Source organism: Echiichthys vipera (assembly GCF_963691815.1).
Source record: "Echiichthys vipera genome assembly, chromosome: 5".
Classification (NCBI taxonomy): Eukaryota; Metazoa; Chordata; class Actinopteri; order Perciformes; family Trachinidae; genus Echiichthys; species Echiichthys vipera.
Window position 1 is genome coordinate 3,820,899 of NC_139830.1, and position 23,064 is coordinate 3,843,962.

Below are 23,064 nucleotides of genomic sequence, written 5' to 3' on the forward strand. Positions count from 1 at the left end.
GAGCTGTTACGTAAGGAGGCCATGTTTTTTATCTAAACAATGTTGTGCTTTAGCGTGAAACCCGCGGTGGGAGAGCAGCGTCTTCAGCTCACAGGGTCACAGTGTTGCTCAGAGAGACGATCCTCCTCAGTGACGGCACCTCACTGTTTACTCGTTTGCACGTAAAGTTAGCGTGAGAAATGAGCCGCAACAACAAGCTCAGATGACTGATGATGTGCTTTTTTTAGAGGGCGGCAGAAATAAACAGATTGTTTCTCTGTTTCCCTATCAAGTGCCACCGTCGAGTGTGTGTGTGTGTGTGTGTGTGTGTGTGTGTGTGTGTGTGTGTGTGTGAGCAAAAGTGTCACTTCTGCTCCCATGGGAGCAACTCGACAGCGGCACAAGAGGTAACTCACACAGAGAGAGAGAGAGAGAGAGAGAGAGGTTGTTTATGATGGTCTGCCAGATAGAGAGACAGGTCAGAACAGACTGTTCTGCTGCGCTCTCACGCTGGCATGGCAGCCAATCAGCAGTTGGCGTTCTGCACTGCCAGGTGGACCCAGGCGTCCTGCTGCTGCTGCTGCTGCTGCTGCTGCCGGTGGTAGTGGGAAGTTTAGTTTACAGCCCCCACAGACACAAGCAGAGCAGAAAGAGGCACTTGTTATCGCCGTGGTGTCGGAGGCATATCATTGTGTTGTTGTGCTTTAAAATGTTTGTTTCACTGAAGAGTTTCTAGGTCTAAAAGCTGCGAAGGAGGATTTTTAGACTTTTTAAAGGGATAGTTTGCAGCTAAACGTATTTTAGATACCTAAAAAGGTCAATATCAGTTTAAGTGTACGCTATATTTTGAATATTTTCACAGCATTTACAGTTGGATAACTGATTCTCTGCTTCAAAGCCACCAGACTCCATTGATACAAACATTCTTAGGGCGCACTCACACTGTCCTAGTGAATTTGACCAGTGTGAGTGCAACCGCTCCACATGTAGCTGCGGTCAGCTGGCCGTCCACGGCCCGTTTGAGAGAGGTGGGCTTTTGTAGAGCGCATTTGCACATGTATGAGCACGAGCTTGCGCACGTGTACGAGCACGAGCTTGCGCACGTGTACGAGCACGAGCAAGAAAAAAAAAACATGTGCGGACATTTAACAACAACAACAATGGCGGTGAAAGGTTCACGTTGGTGTGATGCGGAGGTGGAGTGTTTACTGCAGATTTGGTCGATGAAAAGATTCAAAAACAGTCGACAAGACGCACAAAAACTCTGAGGTCTACGGAAAGATTTGGAAACAAAGCCACGCATCGCCATGACGTCATCAATGCGTGTGACGTGTTACGGCGTGATGACGTATAGGCAGCAAGAAGCATTCTCCGAGGCCCAGGTAGTGTGAGTACAAACGGGCCTGGAGGGGGGGGACAAGGACCCTAAAGCACGGGGCACGGTAGACCAACAACCCCTGTGTTCTGTGAGGTAAAATGTCAGTGCAGTCCGGTGCCTTTGAAGAAAGATTTATCAAATGATAACGTTAAAGTGCTTGTTATTTCCAATTTAGCCAACGTAACTGTGCATCACGAAATCTCAGGAGGATTTCTCACAATATTAATTCCTTTGAAAGACGATAAATTATCATATTAAGCTATCGCCCAGAGTCTCAGCTATCTCTTTAAGATCTCTCTTATCTCTATTAGGCCGTGAGCAACACTGCTTTATGACAATAGTGCTTTTATTTTGCACCAGTGTGACAAAATACCTTCACTTTCATTGCTTTGTCAGGTATTTCAATGGTTTTTACACATATTTATACAAAGCGTGATAGAGGAGTGTATGCATGAGACCCCATTTCTAATCTCATTTAAAGATATTAGCAGCAAATGCACTGGTTATAAAAAATATTGTTCATAAACAATATGAAGAGTAGTTCAACCTTGAAGCAGATGCTACAGAGATCCTCAAACCGCCGTGCGCTCATTTATAGTGTGGTATCGACTCCCCTCCGGGATTTCATTAAGCCATACCACACTTGAGCTGTGAGCTTGTTATTTTCCCACACTTTCTCCGATCTCCTCAAGGTTTAGATTACTGCAACAACAGCAGCAAGGGTTGTTTAAAGGGAGTCTTTCTCTCAAAGGTTACCTCTAATGTTAACTTCACTTTAATTTCAACAAGGAGGCTGAAATAGAGACGTCCCAGCCTCACAGCGCATCACGTCATTGGGGACACAACCGCTCGACCTTTGGTCAGAATATCATTTATGATTTATTTATTCAGGATCGCCCCTTGAGATGAATCATATACATATACATATAATGGAATACATAATACACAGTCAAAAAGAAATACAGTGAGACCTGATACAGGACTTATACGTGCACACACACACTCACACAGACGAGACTCTCCTAACCGCAGCTAATCCCCATCGGACAAAACTCAACTTCGTACTCAATTCAGTGATATTTGTGCTAAAAAAGAAGAACGGTTACAGTGGAACGGGTTTATCAATTGTTTTGCACTAAAAAAAACTAAAAAAAAACGTATTATATTCACACATCCTTGGCTGCTAATGTTTCCGTCCGGAGCAGCGGCCATTTTTACATGCTTCTGTAACCAGTTTAGCCTGAGATCACGGTGGACTTAGCCAGATAAACTAGCAGACATCTGGCTGGCTGTTTAGCTGGATAGCTTACTTATTTCACGCTGCACTGGTTACAGAAAATGAGCCAAACAGCGAGCTGGATCAGCAGCAGCAGCAGTGTTAGCTATAACCGCCCTCACGCCTCACTCAAACAGCGTTTGGATCTGGAGATCTTATTTTGAAAGGGTGTTACGTCAGACTTAACAGCCGGATGGGGGTGACGCTACAGACCTGTTACAGATCAGAGGGCGGGTATTCACCTGCCGGAATTAACATCCGCCATCTTACTTGGAAGCTAAGCTAAGCTAAGCTAAGCTAAGCTACACTGAGCTAAGTTAACAGGCGCTATGGAGAAAACTGGTGAAGTAACGACAATGGAAGAGGGGGGTTTTGAGGATCTGATGCTGGAATCAGATGTTCGTGGCGTCCCACGATAAAGCAAAGAGGGGGAACAGGAGGCGTCTACAGCCGAGGCAGGTGACGTGCTTGTCACTGACGAGGACGTGGTGCATTATGGGAGTTGTGTTTTCAATCCACAAGCACCATAAAGTCACTTTTTCGCCTTTTCTTTCAATACAGATTAACGTTTCCACCGGTGACGTGTTCCTTTAATTATCCATCATATGCAAATGAACGTAAATGAACTCATTATCTCTCCACATTTATTTCCTTATGAGATGAACGCAGCTTTGAAAACAGCTCAGGCAGTTGAGGCCGTCCTTTCAGTCCTCGCTGTTAGATCAATATCAGCTGATGTCCGACGCTGAAGCGAGGCATGTCAGGCATTTGTCACACTTGGATTCCTCAGATTATACCAGATGGAAACACAGAGTGTGTGCTCGACAGTTTAGTCACCCCTGCAGAGCCAACGTTACTGATTAAAGATGTTTGTCCAAGCAGCAAGAACGCACCATCTCCCCCCTTTTTGTGTCTTTTTCCTGTTTTTCGATTAAAGGGGGGGCACCTCAGGCACGAACGTTGTGTTTCTCAGGCCCTGGTTTTGAGATTTTGGGGCTGTTTTGCTTCTGTAACATTTCTTCTTTCACACTAATGGAAAGAAAAACATCTAAAATACACATTTAGGTGTTTATTGGACTTCACTTTGTCTGTTTGTGTCTGTAGATTTCTCCTAAATTCACCAAAAGTTTACATAAGTTAATGCCTCATTTGCATATTTAAGAAGATTTCAGAAACACTTGTGTGTGAAACTGATTTATGTGTTTCACCCCGTTCACCTGTAGTGTTAAAATGTATCTTTAAAGGCCGTTTTCTCAAAATGAATCTCCACAAAACTCTGTTAATATCTATATTCTGAATGTTTTTACAGAGGGTTTGGTTCATTTATCATTCAAAGCCTGATTTATGCAACATATTATTCATAAAAACATGAAGAAAATCCATTATTTTCCTGATTTATGGAGCGATAAAAAGAGATATCTGTAAAAACGTTTGTCTCTTAATATTTTAACAAAATGAACCAAGACATTTAGACCCGGCTTTATCCACATGTATGCAAATTAGCTCATATTTCATAAGATAATGCCTCGTTTGCATATTGAAAAGTACAATGTCAAAAACCTATAACACAAAAAAGTAGTTAAACGTGTTCTGAAACCACCTCTCCCTTAAGTCACCATGTAAATTAAGGGCGCCGTCCCACTGTGCGTCCGTCCCGTGCCCCGTGCTTTAGGGTCCTTGTCCCCCCCTCCAGGCCCGTTTGTACTCACACTACCTGGGCCTTGGAGAATGCTTCTTGCTGCCTATACGTCATCACGCCGTAACACGTCACACGCATTGATGACGTCATGGCGATGCGTGGCTTTGTTTCCAAATCTTTCCGTAGACCTCAGAGTTTTTGTGCGTCTTGTCGACTGTTTTTGAATCTTTTCATCGACCAAATCTGCAGTAAACACTCCACCTCCGCATCACACCAACGTGAACCTTTCACCGCCATTGTTTGAAATGTCCGTGCATGGTCCCTCCTTCTATTTTCTATGTCCCAGCAGGCGCACAGGAAATGACCTCAGAGCTGCCGTAGGCCTCGTGCTCGTACACGTGCGCACGCTCGTGCTCATACATGTGCAAACGTGCTTTACAAAAGCCCACCTCTCTCAGACGGGCCGTGGACGGCAACCATGCAGAAGCTAGGCGCGGTACAGTTGCACTCACACTGGTCAAATGAACTAGGCTTTCCCATAACACCTGTTTGGGCACGGTACGGATGGACAGTGTGAGTGCGCCCTAAAGCCCTAAATTTTCACCTTGCTCTGACCCATTTCCTCCAACACCACCTTCCTCCGTCCCCCCCAGGCCATCAGTCCTGCATCTTTTGAATTAACCGAGCACAGAGGATGGACAGATTTCTTTTGACTTCCCCTTCCAGCTGGTCGCACGCCAAAGATACATTTCCGCTGTCTCTTATTCCCGGCTTCAGGAAGCGCCTCGACCTGCTCCGCGGAATGCTTTTTAATGTGGCCTCTCTGTTCTCCGAGCTTTTTAAAGCCTCCGAGGAGTAGAGTTTCAAAAAGTAGCTGGTTCGCCCGGGCCGCTTCTGACATTTATGAATAGAGCGTTTATGCGAAGTTACCCCCCCGGGCTGCCTCTGTTGTGTACAGTACGTATCAGTCCGCTCACGTGGAACAAATGGGAATATGAACAGTGGATGTGTTTTCCCTCTTGTGACTGTTTAATGTATACCCCCCCTCTCTTTTTATTTCTCTCATCCCTTCATCTTTTCCTCTACAGAACTAAAAGAAATGTTCTAGCAAGCACGGTTTTAGTTACATTTGTTACTGATGTAAACAGATGAAGTGATTTAAGAGCGTTGTATGAAAGGTAGTGAGGGAGGTAAAGTGCAATTCTGGCGCAAAATCATCCCATTGTCTTTTTCTGCACTTCCACTCATCAAATAAGGCATTGAGACGATTGTTTTCACGTAACAACTATTAACAGAGAAATCCAGGAGAGATGCTAACAGCCGGACGTGGCTAACAGTGATTAGCTCGTGGCAGCACGGTGAAGGCATTCAAAGGTCTTTTTTAACCACTAATGCTGCTGAAAATAACAGCAAACCTCTGCAGCAGCATGAGAAGAGTCCCTACACACACAACAAAGCAGCAATGGGCTCCTTCCTTTGGGATTGACTTTGGTAATCCACTGTAATGGACTTTACTATGAGAGGAGCTGGTACAGGGGCCAGTAGGTAAGTCTTTAAAACACTCTTTTAATAAACTCTGGGCTCACTAACTACGCTGTTGGTGCTTTGTTTTCTGTGTAGGGACTCTTCTCCATACGGAAGAGGCAGAAAACCCAGTGGGCTTGAATAATGTTAAAATTTCACAATATTACAAGGAAACACAAAATTAACATACAAAATGAATTTAAAAGTTAAAAATAAAACTACATAAAGTAATAACAAGTTAATAGTGCAAATTATATATAATAACAAAACATAATAGCATCAATATAAAAGCAAAGAAAGTGAGAATATAATGTGTAAATGGACAAATATGTAAAAAACAAACAACAAGCAATTACAAAGCAACCATTAAATTATCTTTTAAGTTTCTTTTATAGTGTGTTATGGAGGAACAGTTCTTTGCCAGAGGGGAAAAGCCATCCCATAATTTGGTAAAATAAATCTTATTGACAATTGACCTCGACTAGTAAGAGATTCAGGGCGCACTCCCACTGTGCCTCCGTCCCGTGCCCCGTGCTTTAGGGTCCTTGTCCCCCCCTCCAGGCCCGTTTGTACTCACACTACCTGGGCCTCGGAGAATGCTTCTTGCTGCCTATACGTCATCACGCCGTAACACGTCACACGCATTGATGACGTCATGGCGATGCGTGGCTTTGTTTCCAGATCTTTCCGTAGACCTCAGAGTTTTTGTGCGTCTTGTCGACTGTTTTTGAATCTTTTCATCGACCAAATCTGCAGTAAACACTCCACCTCCGCATCACACCAACGTGAACCTTTCACCGCCATTGTTTTAAATGTCCGCGCATGGTCATCCTTCTTTTTTCTACGTCCCAACAGGCGCACAGGAAATGACCTCAGAACTGCCGTAGGCCTCGTGCTCGTACACGTGCGCACGCTCGTGCTCCTACACGTGCAAACGCGCTCTACAAAAGCCCACCTCTCCCAAACGGGACGTGGCCGGCAAGCTGGCCGCAGTTATGCGCGGAGCGGTTGCACTCACACTGGTCAAACGCACTAGGCCCGGTGCGGAAGGACAGTGTGAGTGCGCCCTGAGTGCACCCTTAGGAGGGTGAAGATCTGAAGATGGACGAGTTGAGTGGGAATGGACCTGTGAATTTGCTTTAATGCTCAGGAAAATTCCCTTCACTTGAAATAATACTAAGTATAAATAAATTTTAAAAAAGTAGATAGTTCAAACAGGGGCTTCAGGGTAAAACCTTTCATAATGACTTGGAGATTAAAGCAAAGAGCTCCGTTCCAGGAGGAAAGGAGGACATTTAGGCACAGATTTTTGCATGTTTTAGTTTGTGAATAAAGATTTTTGAGTATAGGATCAGAAACAAACAACATCTTTAAGGGATAATACACTTGTTTCTGTGCTGTAATGGCAAGAAAAAGTATATCTGAAAGCGTCCTGGAAAAGTATTTCTTAGAATTTGAATAACCGTCAAAAAAGCACTCAGTGTGTTTTATGAAATTCCTCCTCTGCGTGTGTTACGTAAGCCCGGACAGTCTGGATGTACACTGATGTAAGTTATACAACCACATGGCAGTAAGGCTGAAAACGCTACACAGCCCCTTCTGTTTCCCTTTAATCCCACATGCGTACTCTGCGCCCGTTTACTAATGCAGAAGAATCACGGCAGAATTTGCATAACGTAATTAGCTGTCATTACAGGGACGCTGCAGGCGGCTTAATCCAGTGATTCATGGATCGTCACACACACACACACACACACACACACACACACACACACATTCAGGGATCCTGTTTGACACACCGCTTTAGAAATGAGCGCTAATGACTGATGATTGCATTTGGCAAAAAAAAACAGCCTCAACCGCTCTGATATTTCTCTTTTTTTGTGTGTGTACTGAATGTTAAATACATTAATACTGAAACCAAGAGTTCAGAATGAAGGCTGCTTCTTTTCTCCTTCGTCCCGGGGATCGGCACATCTGGGTGATGCCGGCAAATGACGCTCGCTATAGTGCGACTGACCCGTCCACCAATCCGCTTGTTACGCTCATGCTGTGTTGCTTTTAATGGGGTGGAAGGTATTGAAGTAAATCTGTGTCATCGGATGTTGAAATTGAAAAGCAGGGTTCGTACAGGTGCTTGAAATCCGTGAAAATGCTTAAATTTTAATGTTTTCAAGGTTTGAATTTTGGATAAGTGCTTGAAAATGCTTGAAGTTTAATTTAACTTCTCATCCTAGTTTATAGCATAATACTATCTCTTTTAATGGGATAAAAATAGTATGTGTAATCGTAGAAATATGTCATTTATCACAGCCCTAAGGTGCTGGAAAAGCTTGAAAATGGACCTTAAATGTGCTCGAACATGCTTGAGTTTGACCTTGGAAAAAGGTCTACGAATTTCTAGCACTGAATATTTATGCATTGACAATATGGAATATGTTTTGACTCTTAATGTTGGGGGGGCTGGAGCAGGAGCCAATCCCAGCTGACATCGGGCGTGAGGCGGGGTCCACCCTGGACAGGACGCCAGTCTATCACAGGACACATAGAGACGAACAGAGACAGACAACCATTCACACCTACGGGTGATTTAGAGTCATCAATGAACCGAACACCTGCACGTCTTTGGACTGTGGGAGGAAACCGGAGAACCCGGAGAAAACCCACGCAGACACGGGGACAACATGCAAACTCCACACTCCCAGCTCTCACTGTGAGGCGAGAGTGCTGACCACCACACCACCGTGTCACCCCCGTGTTGGTTTATGTATTAGAATAATCGTTAAAATCGTCAAAAATCGAATCCTCTATGATTGGTGCGGGAGATTTTTCCTCGACAGTTTGTAAAAGCTGCAATAAACGGAGCTTCGACCGGCCACGAGGAGCCGCTAACTCCCCAGAAATAACAAGCTCGGCGTCCCGTCACATGCCTTTTTCAACAGGAGTCAAATCTGGAGTCAAAACAACTGAAGCAACCTGTTTGGTAACGTGGGGTGGTCGAATAGAAATGCTGGATGTCAGAACAAAATATTCACAGCTTAGTCTAAACGTCACATCTGCTCCCCAGTCATTCACTGACAGCTCCTCTCACACACACACACACATGGGCGCTGAATCACACGAACTCCCGTCACACTCAGAACTGTCACTGCCATGTCACCATGTCCTCTGGCTCTCCATCCCGCTGAAATAAATAAATAAATACGGACAGCGTTGCTACGGAGACAAGAGCCGGGGACGTTGTTTCAGCGCGGTGACGTCCGCCCAGCTGGGCCCCGAAGGATCAGCCAATCACGAGAGGACAAGCGGGCGTTTATTAAAAGCAAAGCTGCTATTTTTGGGGAGCGGCCGCGGCGTTACTCAGCAGAGTGCTGCAAAGGCAGACTTTACACGTTCCTGCGGGCTGGAGGCTGTGTGTCTGTTATGAAATAAAATTTGTGGTTGGTCTTGTCACACCGGAGTCATCACAGCTTTTGACGCCGACACACAACAGGAAGTGTGTGTGTGTGTGTGTGTGTGTGTGTGTTTTACGGTCGTGGCTTGTAAAGTGCTCCTTTCACCACAGTGGAATTTACAGAAAGCAGGATTTAGATAAGCCGTAGTTAATTAAACGGTCGTTTTTTCCCACTCTCTCTCCGCACTCTCTCTCCTGAATGAGAGACAGATGGCAGAGGTTATTTATGTAATAGTTAAAAAGCCCTTCCTGTTACAGTACTCATAACTAGATAAGCTGCAGGCTCACGACACTAATGAACATGCTGCCAATCATGTGAACCCCCAGAAGGCTGAGGGCCGAGCTCAGGATCAGGATGCACACATTCAACGTCCTCCTCTGATTAGAGATGAACATTTAATATCACAGTTATCTGTTTTATTATCATTATTATTAAGATGTGCTCCAAAAAGCACTGACGCACACCAAGTTTAATAATGAAAACCACAAATAGAAGCAATCCAATATCTTTTTTCCTTCCCAATATCGATTCAATATCTTCACTCGCACATCGGGCGAAACCAGCGCGTTAGAAAACTCATATATAGTTACTTTCTGACCAGTCGGACGTTTTTTGTTTCGCTACAGTTTCATGTAAGTGGCGTAAAGTCTAATTTAAAGTCTTGCTTTATCTTTGTTCGTTAGAGAGACGGCAAAAACACGCGGTGACTTAGCTCCTCTCTCCGATGTCTCCTCTCTGTAAACGCCAGGCGCTGCAGGTCGCCCAAACGAACATCGGTGCAGTTAACTCACCCGGGACCTTACTTCAGTCCTTCACAATAAAATGACATGTCTCCAGACTCCTTTTATCCTCATTCCTCTTCAGGGAGCGCGTGCGTGTGAGTGCCTGAGAGAGTTTATATGTTTGTGTGTGCTGGACACACTGTTTTTTGTAACATTTCATCTTTACAATATGACGTAAAAAGCTCCTTAATTACGTAAAAAGCTCCTTAATTCCAACCATCACCTGAGCCACTCACTCGCCAAAACGTTTCCCGCTTTCTCTCATTAAAGTCACTTTTGTGTACTAATTAGACATTTAAATGGACTTATATGAACCTTTAAATGCCACTTTGGTGGTTATCGTACTTAGCCTGGCTAACGCGTCCACCCACTCATTTTCTCGTATTTGACGCGTGGTTTACGACGCGCAGAGCTGTTTATTGAGCGCTACGAATGTCTATCAAATGCGTCCGTACGTAGCTCAAAGCCAGTCGCATCGATTACAACAGATGACGTTTGTAGTGCGACAGAAATTCGTCAAAGGGAGAAGACGTTGTTTTTTGCAAGACAAACGTGAGGGAAGACGTATCTCAGGCCGCATCGAAAAGTAAATCCGTGTCTGCTGCCATGCTGGATCCGTAGACATAAACAAACTACAAGCTTCGGTGTGTCGCATAGACATCGACATCGTCATCGTCTGTTCTGTGTTGGATCCACGCCGCCGAGCAGGGCGAAATGAAACCGTACGCAAGGCAGCACGGGTCTACCCAGGCCACATCGCACCAGGAGAAAGACCAGAAACAGATGGAGCCGATACCAGTGAACGGTGCACGAGCAGTAGCTAGAAGCTATATCATTATAATTTGTTCGCAACTGTATACTGTTCACTGAGAGTGAACGCAATATAACTTCCTTTTATTACGTAGTTTGACAGCTGTAACAGAAAACGAGCATAAAAAAACTACTTTAAAGTAGATTTTTTGGGACAAGACCCACTGGCACCCTTCATCCCAGTGGTCTTTTCCTTCTTGTCTGTATGTGTTTTATACTGTGTGTGTATATTTAACCTCTCCTGTTGTTTCTTCATTTTAACAATAGATCAAATGTGCAGTTTGATCTATGAACATACAGATAATAGTCCCTTTACGCTGCCCTTCGCCTCGGCTCGACCGAGCGTTTGAGCACCTTTCAGCTGCAGCCTCTTCAGTAACGTTCAGAAGAAACTGTTCGTCCTTAGAAAACATAGAAACGACACCGAGCCTAATATTTCCATCTCCACATCAGCTGCACAGCAGGTGGAGGATCCTGTAACCGTTTTCCCAGCACACTCACATAACACCGTGCGAGACTATAAGAGCGCTGATACCTTTTTTTTGAATGGCGTGATCGCAGAGGGACGCTCCTTTGGGTCAGCGAGGTCGTCGAGTTCGTTCATGTGTGCAAACTAATCTGAGCGGTTGTCAGGTTACGTTCAGGGTGTGGCGAGGCCGCTGACCACAGACTCAGCGTGCACGAGCTGCATCCAGCCTCTCTAACACGTACAGTGGATGCTCTTTACATCTCCAGACCTCAGCCAGTGGTCGTAACGGATTCCTTTGTTCCACTGGAGATGCCAGTACGATACCAATTTTACAGAGGAGAATTAATGATGTGGCAGCTGATGGAGTGAATTTTTAAACGTGAATGATAAATCTACCTTTTCTATTTGAATTGCACACCGTTTTTGCACTGATTTGACTCTGTAGAGGTACTCAGGAGGCTGCTTTATTGGAGTCGCTCTTCAGCACCGTTGTGACCAAAAGAGAGCTGAGGAAGGCAAAGCTCTGGATCTACCGGTCAGTCCTGGTTCCTACCCTCACCTGTGGTCATGAAAGCTGGGTCAGGACCCAAAGAACGAGGTCGCGGGTACAAGCGGCCGAAATGTGTTTCCTCAGGAGGGGGGCTGGAGTCTCCCTTAGAGAGAGGGGGAGAAGTTCAGCATCCGTGAGGAACTCGGAGTAGAGCCGCTGCTCCTTTGCGTTGAAAGGAGCCAGTTGAGGTGGTTCAGGATCATCTGGTAAGGATGAACCCTGGGCGCCTCCCTAGGGAGGTGTTCCAGGCACGTCCAGCTGGGAGGAGGCCTCGGGGAAGACCCAGGGCCAGGTGGAGAGATTAGATCTCCACACTGGCCTGGGAACGCCTCGGGATCCCCCAGTTAGAGCTGGATAATGTGGCCCGGGAAAGGGAAGTTTGGGGTCCCCTGCTAAAGCTGCTGCCCCCACGACCCGACCCTGGATAAGAGGCTGAAGATGAGATGAGATGAGATACAATGTGTGACGAACACTGAGAAAATTAGAATGAAATAGATTAAACTTCATATCTGTATGTTCAGTGTCAATCAATTGCTGACCAAATAAAACGCCTGCGTCAACAGAGAGAACAGCCCTTATCGAAGGCATCTAACCAAAAAACCCTTTGACTTCAAGACGAGGGAACTGAAACGTTCACTCCCCTCTGGGTTTTGGACTCACCCCTGCAGCACGCTTTTAAAAAACGCCTGTACACACACTGTTTGATGTAGTGAGTGAACACTTTTCACGGTGGTCCTGCTGACACACAGGTGAGGCTAACGGGGGGCATGTGGGTGAGAGATAGATTTCACCCGGCAGTGAGATCAGGTGGCTGCTCTCAGGCCGCACAGTCGCTCTCTGCTTCGAAAATACAAGCTCCTGTTACCGCACGGTTCAGTTTCTCCCAATCGACCGCCACTCAACTTGTTTTTATACGTCAATCAAATCATCTTTTTGTTTACTCTGTTCGTGCCGTATCACGACAGAGTCCGACTCATGAAACATCACAAAAACGTGAGCAATGTGACGTTTACTTTGAAGAGGAAAGAGTGTCAAATATTCCTGCATCGAAGAATAAGAACAAACGTCTCAGTCTCATCTGTTCATTGCAGGTCTGCGGACTGGAGCTCCGCACAATGCAACAGGAAATCATACAATTAAAAAAGCTTGTTTATTTGACTAATTTGACATGTAAATGCCCGTGTTCAAATATGAAACTTCACTTGTATATTCTTAGAAGTGTGGGGTAATTTATTCTACTTGCACTTCGGTGATGCTCAGTCAAAGCAACACGACAAGACCGGAAACTGCGGCAAAGCAGATGGGTCCGGATAGGGCTAATACCAGCGTACAGCGTCCGACTGGTGACACATTCCCCTATACGTTGTGTTGTGACATTAATTTTGTTTAGCTTGCACCAAAAATCCAGTCACAACATCCTTCTCTGCGTCAACGTTAGCTAACATTAAGATGTCAAAATAAATACGTTCTTAAAAACAAACAAACAAACAAACATTAACATGTTGCCAGGGCAACCATAGGGGATTCGAATGAGTGTGGTCTATGCCTATTCTTTAAAGTGTCCTGAGATAACTTTTGTTATGATTTGGCACTGCCCTGTGATAGACTGGCGTCCTGTCCAGGGTGGACCCCGCCTCACGCCCGATGTCAGCTGGGATCGGCTCCAGCACCCCCGCGACCCCGACCCCGGGATAAGCGGTTGAAGATGAATGAATGAATGAATTATTTGGCACTATAAATAAAATTGAATTGAATTGAATTGCCTCGGCTCCTTAGTCCAGGGCACATTCCTTATCCACCCCTGCATCCTTTGTCAGTTCTTCCTCTCGCCGCTCAGTTATATAACCTCTCCACTTATGTAATGAAATTTAACCCCAGCGAGCGATGACATAAGTTCTGCAAAGCATTTTTGTACCATTTAAAGAACGATAATACTCTTTGCCATCTGTCGCGTTTTCGCTGGAGCTGAAACATCCGCATTTCACGCGTCTGCATGTGCAACAATAAAACGCTGATGTTCCGCGTTATCTCATGTTCTGGATCAGATCTTTCTGATTCACCGAGAGAGGAACTAACCGCGAGATAACGCAAAACAAGTTTCCTCTCTGGAGATAACGCTCGGCCAAGAAGAGCCTCCCGTCTGTCACTCCCCGGACGGACACAACACGCACATTCAAGTGCAGGGAGATCACATGTTGGTCACACACTTTCAGCAGCGTTAGAGAGTCAGCTGATGGCCGTGTACGGTACAATCTCGGGTTCAAGTGGGAAAACACTGCGCTGATTATGTGGTAGAACAACCAGTGGGTTCCCTATATGAGAGAATATCTTTCTGACCAGGAGATGTGTGTTTTTATTCATTCTCCCTCTTGTATGTATGTAACTATGTGTTCCTTCCATGAACATGCCTATTCATTACATTGTACACGCAATGATAAATTCAATTCACAGTTATAATACATTTAAACATTTACATTAATGGAAAGGAGCAGATCAGAAGCATACAGTACTTATATTTGTCTGCAACTTTTCAACATACAAACATGTGATGACCTCCCCTGGCTTCCCCGACCCTTGCACAGTTATCACCAAATTAAAAACTAAACGGTTTATATAATACCTACATCCAGCTACTCGTCAAGTTTATATGATTCAATATGTTTTGTTCAAGGGCTACACAGTGGTGTAGTGGTTAGCACTGTCGCCTCACAGCGAGAAGGTTCCAGGTTCACATCCCGGCCTTGGTTAATTGATGACTCTAAATCGCCCGTAGGTGTGAATGGTTGTCTGTCTCTGTTCGTCTCTATGTGCCCTGCGATAAACTGGCGTCCTGTCCAGGGTGGACCCCGCCTCATGCCCGATGTCAGCTGGGATCGGCTCCAGCGCCCCGCGACCCCGGCCCCGGGATAAGTGGTTGAAGATGAATGAATGAATGTTTTGTTCAATACAATCTTTTAAATCGAAAGATATTCGGTGTCTTCTGGTTATCGTAAATACAGTTCTTCATGTGGGATATATAAGTGTGGTTGTATGAGGTGTTACTACCGTAGATGGGAGTCAGCACGCCCCCCCTTAGTTTGGAGAAGCAGCAGCTTAACGTATGTTAGACACGTAAAAGGTTACGTTTAAGTGGGGGGAACTGAAGCCGTCAAAGCCACCAGACTCCTTTGATAGATATAGTAATTTAACCTCACAGAGCACAGGAGTTTCTGGTCTACCGCTGCCTCCATAGTTCAGTTTGTTTGTTAGTGTTTGTCACACAATAACACAAACAAACTAACAGATCGAGGCAGAAGGAGACCAGAAACTCCTGCGTTCTTTGAGGTTAAATCACTGTTTCTATCAAAGGAGTCTGGTGGCTTTGACGAGAGCAAAGAACGGCTTCACTTCCCTGTTGGAAAGTGCTGTCAGACAGCAAGGTAAAGTGTGAAATATCCTGAATATACTGTACACTCACATGTGTTAACCGTCTAAAATACGCCTTCCACATGCGGACATTGCTAACCTGAGAATCTTTGGTCCCAACTGGACTTAAAGACGGTAAAAATATGGATTTACCTTCAGAATTTCATCTAAATATTGTTGTTGTTTTGTCTTTTCAGAACTCGAAGAGTGCCCAAGGCCTGGTGGGACTGAAGAACCTGGGAAACACTGTGAGTAGCAGCAGCCGCATACTGCACCAGTCTCATCCTTCACACTGATGAGCAGGTTGTTGATATCTGCAGGATCTATCTACCAGGCAACAGGCAGACAGACGGCTCCTAAAATAAACGCTGTGCTGTGCTGTGTGTGTGTGTGTGTGCTGCTGTCTGTCACTGTGTGTGTGTGTGTGTGTGTGTAGAGTAACCTAATCAGAGATCTCTGCACTCTGGACCAGGGCACGGAGCACTCGTTCTCCCTCTCTTGGACTGGTTTGATCTTACCAAACGGCACGTGTCTCATGTGGACACTGATAGGAGCAGTGTACACACAACACGTTTGCATGTGTGTATTTATATTTGGGTGCTTTCTCTTTGTCTGGGAAGCATTTTAAAATGAATTAATACATTTCCAGACGGACAACACATATTTTTAATTGCTCCAATAGTTAAGAAACATAATGCAGACATCAGAGACGTATGGTTAGAGCTTAAAGTCTCGCCTCCTGACATGGAGACACATGGAAACTAAGCAATGTATGTTAATGTATTTTAACCACCTAAAAATATCAATATCAGTGTAATTGTACGTTATGTTAGGAGTATTTTGACAGCTTTACCTTGCTGTCAGACAGCCTTGTTTAAGTTTACACAGAGGGAAATGAAGTTATTTTTGCTCTCGTCAAAGCCGCCAGACTCCATCGACAAAAACAGTGATTTAACCTCAGAGAGCACAGGAGTTGCAGGTCCACCGCTGCCTCCATCTGTCAGTTTGATTGTTAGTTTTGTTTGTTCCTAACACTTTAAAACACCAAGTCACACAATAACACAAACAAGCTAACAGATCGAGGCAGCGGTAGACCAGAAACCCATGTTTACTGTGAGGTTAAATTACTGTTTTTGTCAATGGAGTCTGGCGGCATTGATTCTCTTTCATTTGCTTGATTAAACCTCGGAGAGCATGCAGATCAGCAAGGCAACAAGCAGGTCAAAAAGTGACAAATGTGTCTCAGGTTAGAACAAGACTGTAAGGGTTGAATTGTCTTTATTGTCATTGTATCAGTACAACGACATTTACAGAACAATCCCTTAAAGTGCAGAAATAATTTAACATTAAAAGCATCAAAAAGAAAAGGCTAGACCTTTAAAAGACACATTTTAAACGACAAGCTTACACACCAACACGCACACACACACACACACACACACCAACACGCACACACACACACACACACGCACACCGTAGCAGCTTAAGGAAACAAAACAAAAAACAGTACCGTATTTTCCGCATTATAAGGAGCATAGAACAGACGCTACAGTGGAGGCTGGGGTTACGTTCTGCATCCATTAGATGAAGCTGCGCTAAAGGGAACGTCAACAAAACAGTCAGGGGAGGTCGTCTTGTTGCTTCCTTCACTTCGGCAACATTGATTGGTTCATGTTCAACTCTATGGCTGCTGCTCTATTCCCGTGTTCTGCTGCGTGACTAATGGCCTTGAGTGTAAACTCTGCGTCGTAAGCGTGTCTCTTAACAGGAGCCATTTTGGGCTCTTTACACAAACACACACATGGAAATGAAACGGCACGCTTCACGCAGTCGTATATCTCAACATGCACCGCGCTTTACTTCTTCTACGGGGGAAAATAGAGTCGGCGGCTGCTCACCGTAGTTGGAGACCTGTTGCGGCTCAATATTGGTCCATATATAAGGAGCACCGGGTTATAAGGCGCACTGTCGGCTTTTGAGAAATGTGAAGGTTTTGAGGTGCAACTTATAGTGCGGAGAATACGGTAGATTGCAGAGACCCTGAGCATCATGTACCATCATAGGTAAAGGTATTTGCGGTGTTCAGCACTGTTATAGCTTTAGGATAAAAACTGTTCTTAAGTCTGTTAGTCCGAGCGTTTAGAGACCTGAAACGTCTCCTCGAGGGCAATAATTCAAAGTGTTGGTGGCCTGGGTGGGACGAATCCTTTAGGATACTGGTCAACCGGTCACTTTGGTTGCAGAAGTTCCTCATTTCTCCCCAGTTTTGGATCACGTTTGTGCTGAAACAGTCTTTGGTTTAGAAGATGTTATTGGAGATTTGGTGGAGAACAACCTCCGGTGTTTACAGGACAAACAAGAGTCATCCCCCATGAATAGAACTGGATGTTGTTTGGTCTTTAAGGGACTCGACTCAAGCTGTTGATGTGATGCCTCTCTTTTTCCGTCGCAGTGTTTCATGAACAGCATCCTGCAGTGTCTCAGCAACACACACAGCCTGAGAGACTACTGCCTGCACAACTCGCACCGCAGAGACCTTAACAACAACAGCCGCACCAACACAGCCCTCATGGAAGGTGAGAGACGCGTCCCACAGGCCCCCGAGAGTCCAGGACAAAGTGTTCCCTCTCTACCTCTGAATCGCATCTGCGTCTGTAGAGGCCAACTGCTTCTGCTCCTGCTGTCCAAGTGTTTGGGATTGGAAACATTTGATTGGGAACATTTGACACAGGACAAGAAGTTATGCGTGTGAGTAACTTGAGTGTTTCTCCTCCGGTAGAATTCGCCAAGCTGATGCAGACCATGTGGACGTCGTCCAGCAGCGAGGCCGTCAGCCCGTCCGAATTCAAAACTCAGATCCAGAGATACGCTCCCAGATTCGTGGGATACAAGTAAGCGTCTGCTCCACTCTCCGGCCCGGCTTTTAGAAGCCGCCGTACGTCCTTTAGGGGCACGAGCGTCGCCTCTGTCTGATGATAACACGACTAGAAGAGATATGTCTGAGTACGGTGCGTGTCTGTTTCTGTGTCCCGCAGCCAACAGGACGCTCAGGAGTTCCTGCGTTTCCTCCTGGACGGCCTGCACAACGAGGTCAACAGGGTCACCGTGAGGCCGCGAGGCACCGTAGAGGACTTCGACCACCTGCCGTGAGTGTGTGCCAGTACCTGTATAGAAATTGTATTTGAATATTGTACTATATCTGGGTCCAAGCCTCGTATTTCTTCAACGCGGCAGTGTTGAAGTGGTCGTAAAGGGTTCACAGGTTCGGCCGTTGTTGTTTGTGTTGTTCGACGGAGAGTTTGGACCTGGAAATAATATTTTGAAAGGGTGTGACGTCATCACCGGAGATGTCACGTCAGGCAAACATACTAACACGTCATAAAGCAACGTTTTTTGCTGCTTGATACAAAAGGAAAACGCGCTGAGTCGAGGTAAAGTCAGGTGCACTACGGTTTCATAATGAGCTGAAAAAGTAACTGAGAACTGGAACAATAGCTGGTGTTGGAGGAGGTTTCCTTCATGCCGGTGCTGAGGGCGACTCGTGGCTGTCAGTGTCGTAGTTCTCGCTCTGGGCCGACTTCTCCTCGGTGCGTCAGGGCTCTGCGGTTGACACGTCACGTAGCGTGGACCTCATCTGGTTAACCACGCTCGGCGGGTGCGTCACCACCATTCATTTAAGATCAAATCAGAACTTTATTGATCCCACACCGTGGAAATTCACTTGTTCCAGCAGCAAAATCTCACACACAGCAGCCTAGGTAATCAACCCCACCCCCCCCCCCCCCACACACACTCACACACACACACACACACACACACACACACCCAGCCTCACAAAAACAAATGAACTTGCAACATAAGCCTGGCACGTGTGATAGTCAGCAGTTCTTCCTTCCCTTTCTTTTGTCGACGTACGTCAGATTGATGCATTTAACTTTAAAAAGTACATTTTGTGTAAATAATTAAATAATATATATCCTTATATTGCAATGTCATATTTTTCCAATATCGTGCAGCCCTAATGTATCCTATCGGGACTTCTTCCTCTCTTTTTTTACCATTGAACAACCTCTCTGAGTGGAGGAGCAGAACTAGACACATGTGACGGTGATAACGTAGAAACCTTGCGTACGTCACAGATGTGGTGCACAGTCTGGAAACAGGCGACACGAGTCTTTCAGCTCTAACCGCAGTGTGTGTGCGACAGCGCCACTGCCTCTCCGGGGGCCCTGATCAGCAGCGACAGCGCCGCTGCCTCTCCGGGGGCCCAGATCAGCTTAATGCTCCACTTCTTGTCCGATATAATTATCAGTTATCTAACCGCGGCTCGTTAAAGGGTCGCAGTTAATCTTTCAGTATTTCCCTCAGAACAGGTCCCTGTGTAAAATATGTTGATTTCCACCCTCGACCGTCGAAGCGCGTGTCTGGTTACTGTCTTCTGCCACCTCTAATAAATCAGGTCAGGGCCCCGGGGTAGTGTCTGTTCTCTACTCCGAGCCACGAGTGTTTCCCTCAGTGTGTCTGCGGACGCCTCCTCTGTCACCGCATCTGTTGTTCTGACTGTCCGATGTGTCGTCCGTGTGCAGGGACGAAGAGAAAGGGAAGAAGATGTGGAGTAAATATCTGGAGAGAGAAGACAGCAAGATCGTGGGTAAGTAGAAAAGCACCAAGATCCTATTGAATTTGTTTTGGTTTTTCTAATAAAATGATTGTTTTACGTATCAAAATAGACAGTGATGCCATTTAAATGAAAAAACAGGTTCTTACAGGTGCTGGAAATCCCTGAGAACGGTGTATTAACGGTGTTTAAGACGTCATTTATTGATTATAGCTTTAAGATCGTTCACATCTGCAGGTGAAAACAAACAAACAGCACAATAACAAACAGTTCACAGGTCAAATGTGATGTTAAGCTGTGAAAAGTGTGTGAGATTTTTAATAAAGTGCGTGAGATTTAGGTCATAATATGTAGGAAACATGAGAAGTTTGTTGCGTTTTTAATTTTTTAATTGTCAACAGCACAATAATATATGGTTTATTGTGCAATAAACAGTATTCTGTCTTTACTGTATATAAACACGTAATTTAACAGTTTGTAAGGGGCTGGAAAAACTTAAAATGCACCTTGAAATGGTTCAAAGTGCTTCAAGTTGATTTATTTTTATTTATATAAACATTTTATTTTTTATTATTTATTTATTTATTACGTTTCATTGTTTTTATTTATATTTTTATATAACCATTTTAGTATTAGAATTTTTATTTATATAATACCTATATGTTTTATTGTGTTATATTATATATCATAATTTATATTTTTATATAATTGTATTAATTATTATTTTTGAGTTTCTATGTTTTTGAGTTTTTATGTTTTAGTATTTTTATTAATATAATACATATATGCTATTATTTTTCTTATATTATATTAAATATTATTATATTAATTTTTTGTTTTTATGTTTTATTATTTTTATTTTTATTTATATGTTTTATTAAGTTTATTTCTGGATATTTTTCGTGTGTTGAGCCAGTGTGTCTGTGTGTGTCTGTGTGTTTCTCCTGCAGACGTGTTCGTGGGGCAGCTCAAGAGCTCTCTGACCTGCAGCCACTGTGGTTTCTGCTCCACTGTCTTCGACCCCTTTTGGGATCTCTCTCTACCTATCGCCAAGGTTAGAACACACACACACACACACACATGCACACACACACACACACACACACACACACACACACACACACACACACACACACACACACACACACACACACACACACCTGAGGATTTAAAGAAATGAATCTGTTCCCGCAGCTCGTAACATGAGCTCTTTGTTTCCTCTCATCTCTGTTTGTGCTTTGCTTTGCTATGTGTGTGTGTGTGTGTGTGTGTGTGTGTGTGTGTGTGTACGTGTGTGTGTTTGCTAATGTGAATGCATCTGTGTTTGTGCTCAGAAGGGCTACGGGGAGGTGAGTCTGATGGACTGCATGCGGCTCTTCACCAAAGAAGACGTGCTGGACGGGGACGAGAAGCCGGTGAGTGTCCGAGAGCGACGGAACAAAGCGCGTTGACAAAGATTCAAGCATTCAACCTCGATTTTAAAGAACCGACAGTCTGTTCCAGATGTGCGTGGTGCATCCAAGTGTGTGTGCTTCATGTTTTCCTGGACATAAAAGTGTGTTTGAGTGACAGGAGTGTGTGTTTCTCCTCCGCAGACGTGCTACAGGTGTAAAGCCAGGAGGAGATGCACCAAGAAGTTCACGATACAGAAGTTCCCCAAGATCTTAGTGCTGCGTATCCTTTTGCTCCGGTGCCTCAAACACACACACGTCCATGTGGGATAAACAGGATGGAGTCAGTGTATGATGAGTAGAGTATGATGTAAAGCAGGGGGGTCAAACTCTCTGTTTTTAGTAATTTTGTCACGTTTTTGTGGTGTTTTGCGTCTGTTTTTAGTAATTTTGTCACGTTTTTGTGGTGTTTTGCGTCTGTTTTTAGTAATTTTGTCACGTTTTTGTGGTGTTTTGCGTCTGTTTTTAGTCATTTTGTCACGTTTTTGTGGTGTTTTGCGTCTGGTTTTAGTAGTTTTGTCTCGTTTTTGTGGTGTTTTTGGTTGGTTTTTAGTATTTTTGTCACATTTTGTGGTGTTTTGCGTCTGTTTTTTAGTCATTTTGTCACATTTTTGTGGTGTTTTGTGTCTGTTTTTAGTAATTTTGTCACATTTTCCAGCGCAGGTCCTTGTTCTTGTCGTGGTGTTTCTTCTGTTTGATTCTTTGGTTACAGCCATGGTGACAAACAGCTCTTTACCTTCAGACACAGATCATCTGCTGAAAGCTCCTGTCCTCCATCTTTCTTTGGGTTGTTTTTGGGGAGGGGTGGATTCAGTGTGTCTGCAGAGACTGGCAGCATGGATGCTCATGTTTGCTAACAGAAAAGTAGACGTGTATGCGCTTTATACTCGCGGGCCAGCTCTCAAAGAACCTTGATATGATCTTGTGGGCCAAATATAATTACACTGCGGGCCACATTTGGCCCACGGGCCTGAGTTTGATGTAACACCTCTGCAGTCTGCTCCTTGACTCCCCCTCCTGTCCAGACCTGAAACGCTTCTCTGAGGCCCGCAGAACCAGCAAACTCTCCACCTTTGTAAACTTCCCCATGAAGGATCTGGACCTGCGGGAGTTCGCCTCTGAAAACAGCCGTGAGTATCCGACCAAAGCTCCGGCTCAGCTATTTATTTATTTTTTATTTAGTTTATTTACACAGCACATTTAAAGCATTCACATTTATACAGCATTCACATTTATACAGCATTCAGAGACCTGAAACGTCTGCCTGAGAGCAATAACTCAAGGTGTTGGTGGTCTGGGTGGGATGAAGAAAGCCTCTTGGAGCAACATGCTAAAGTCAACAGGAAGTCGGCCATTTTGAATTTTATGGCCTTTTTCGCACATTTGCACGTGTCGTACTACAAACTTTTCCTTTGGATTCAACACGATTGACATTGAGATCAGCCAGTATCATCTAAAGACTTCAATTTCCTGCAGACGCCCTGAAGCTGTATCTCTAAATAAAACAATACAAGAATCTGGAAAATAAAACACATATTTGATTTTCCTTTTCATCCATATATCAAGTAATAATAATGTGTGTGACGTGTGACGAGTTCCTGCATGCTGTTTTAAGTGCGTCTCTCCTTCTGTCCTGTTTCAGTAAATGCAGTGTACAACCTGTACGCAGTGTCCAACCACTCAGGCACCACGATGGGCGGCCACTACACAGCCTACTGTCGCAACCCC

At 44.7% G+C, this 23,064-nt stretch overlaps 1 protein-coding gene across 3 annotated transcripts in view; it reads left to right on the forward strand.

Annotated features, from left to right (window-relative positions):
• LOC310947057 (ubiquitin carboxyl-terminal hydrolase 2-like) overlaps positions 1-23,064 on the forward strand; it is a 60,801-nt gene that overhangs the window by 35,053 nt on the left and 2,684 nt on the right. For 2 of the 3 annotated variants that reach the window (XM_083913695.1, XM_083913694.1), the window contains exons 4-13: positions 15,465-15,515; positions 17,720-17,843; positions 18,047-18,158; positions 18,303-18,413; positions 19,854-19,918; positions 20,836-20,939; positions 21,220-21,300; positions 21,481-21,559; positions 22,362-22,466; positions 22,979-23,064. The exon at positions 22,979-23,064 is cut by the window's right edge and continues 35 nt beyond it. In XM_083913695.1, the coding sequence (XP_083769821.1) occupies positions 15,465-15,515; positions 17,720-17,843; positions 18,047-18,158; positions 18,303-18,413; positions 19,854-19,918; positions 20,836-20,939; positions 21,220-21,300; positions 21,481-21,559; positions 22,362-22,466; positions 22,979-23,064 (918 nt within the window). The remainder of the gene's footprint in view (positions 1-15,464; positions 15,516-17,719; positions 17,844-18,046; positions 18,159-18,302; positions 18,414-19,853; positions 19,919-20,835; positions 20,940-21,219; positions 21,301-21,480; positions 21,560-22,361; positions 22,467-22,978) is intronic. The other variant, XM_083913696.1, reaches the window with a different exon arrangement.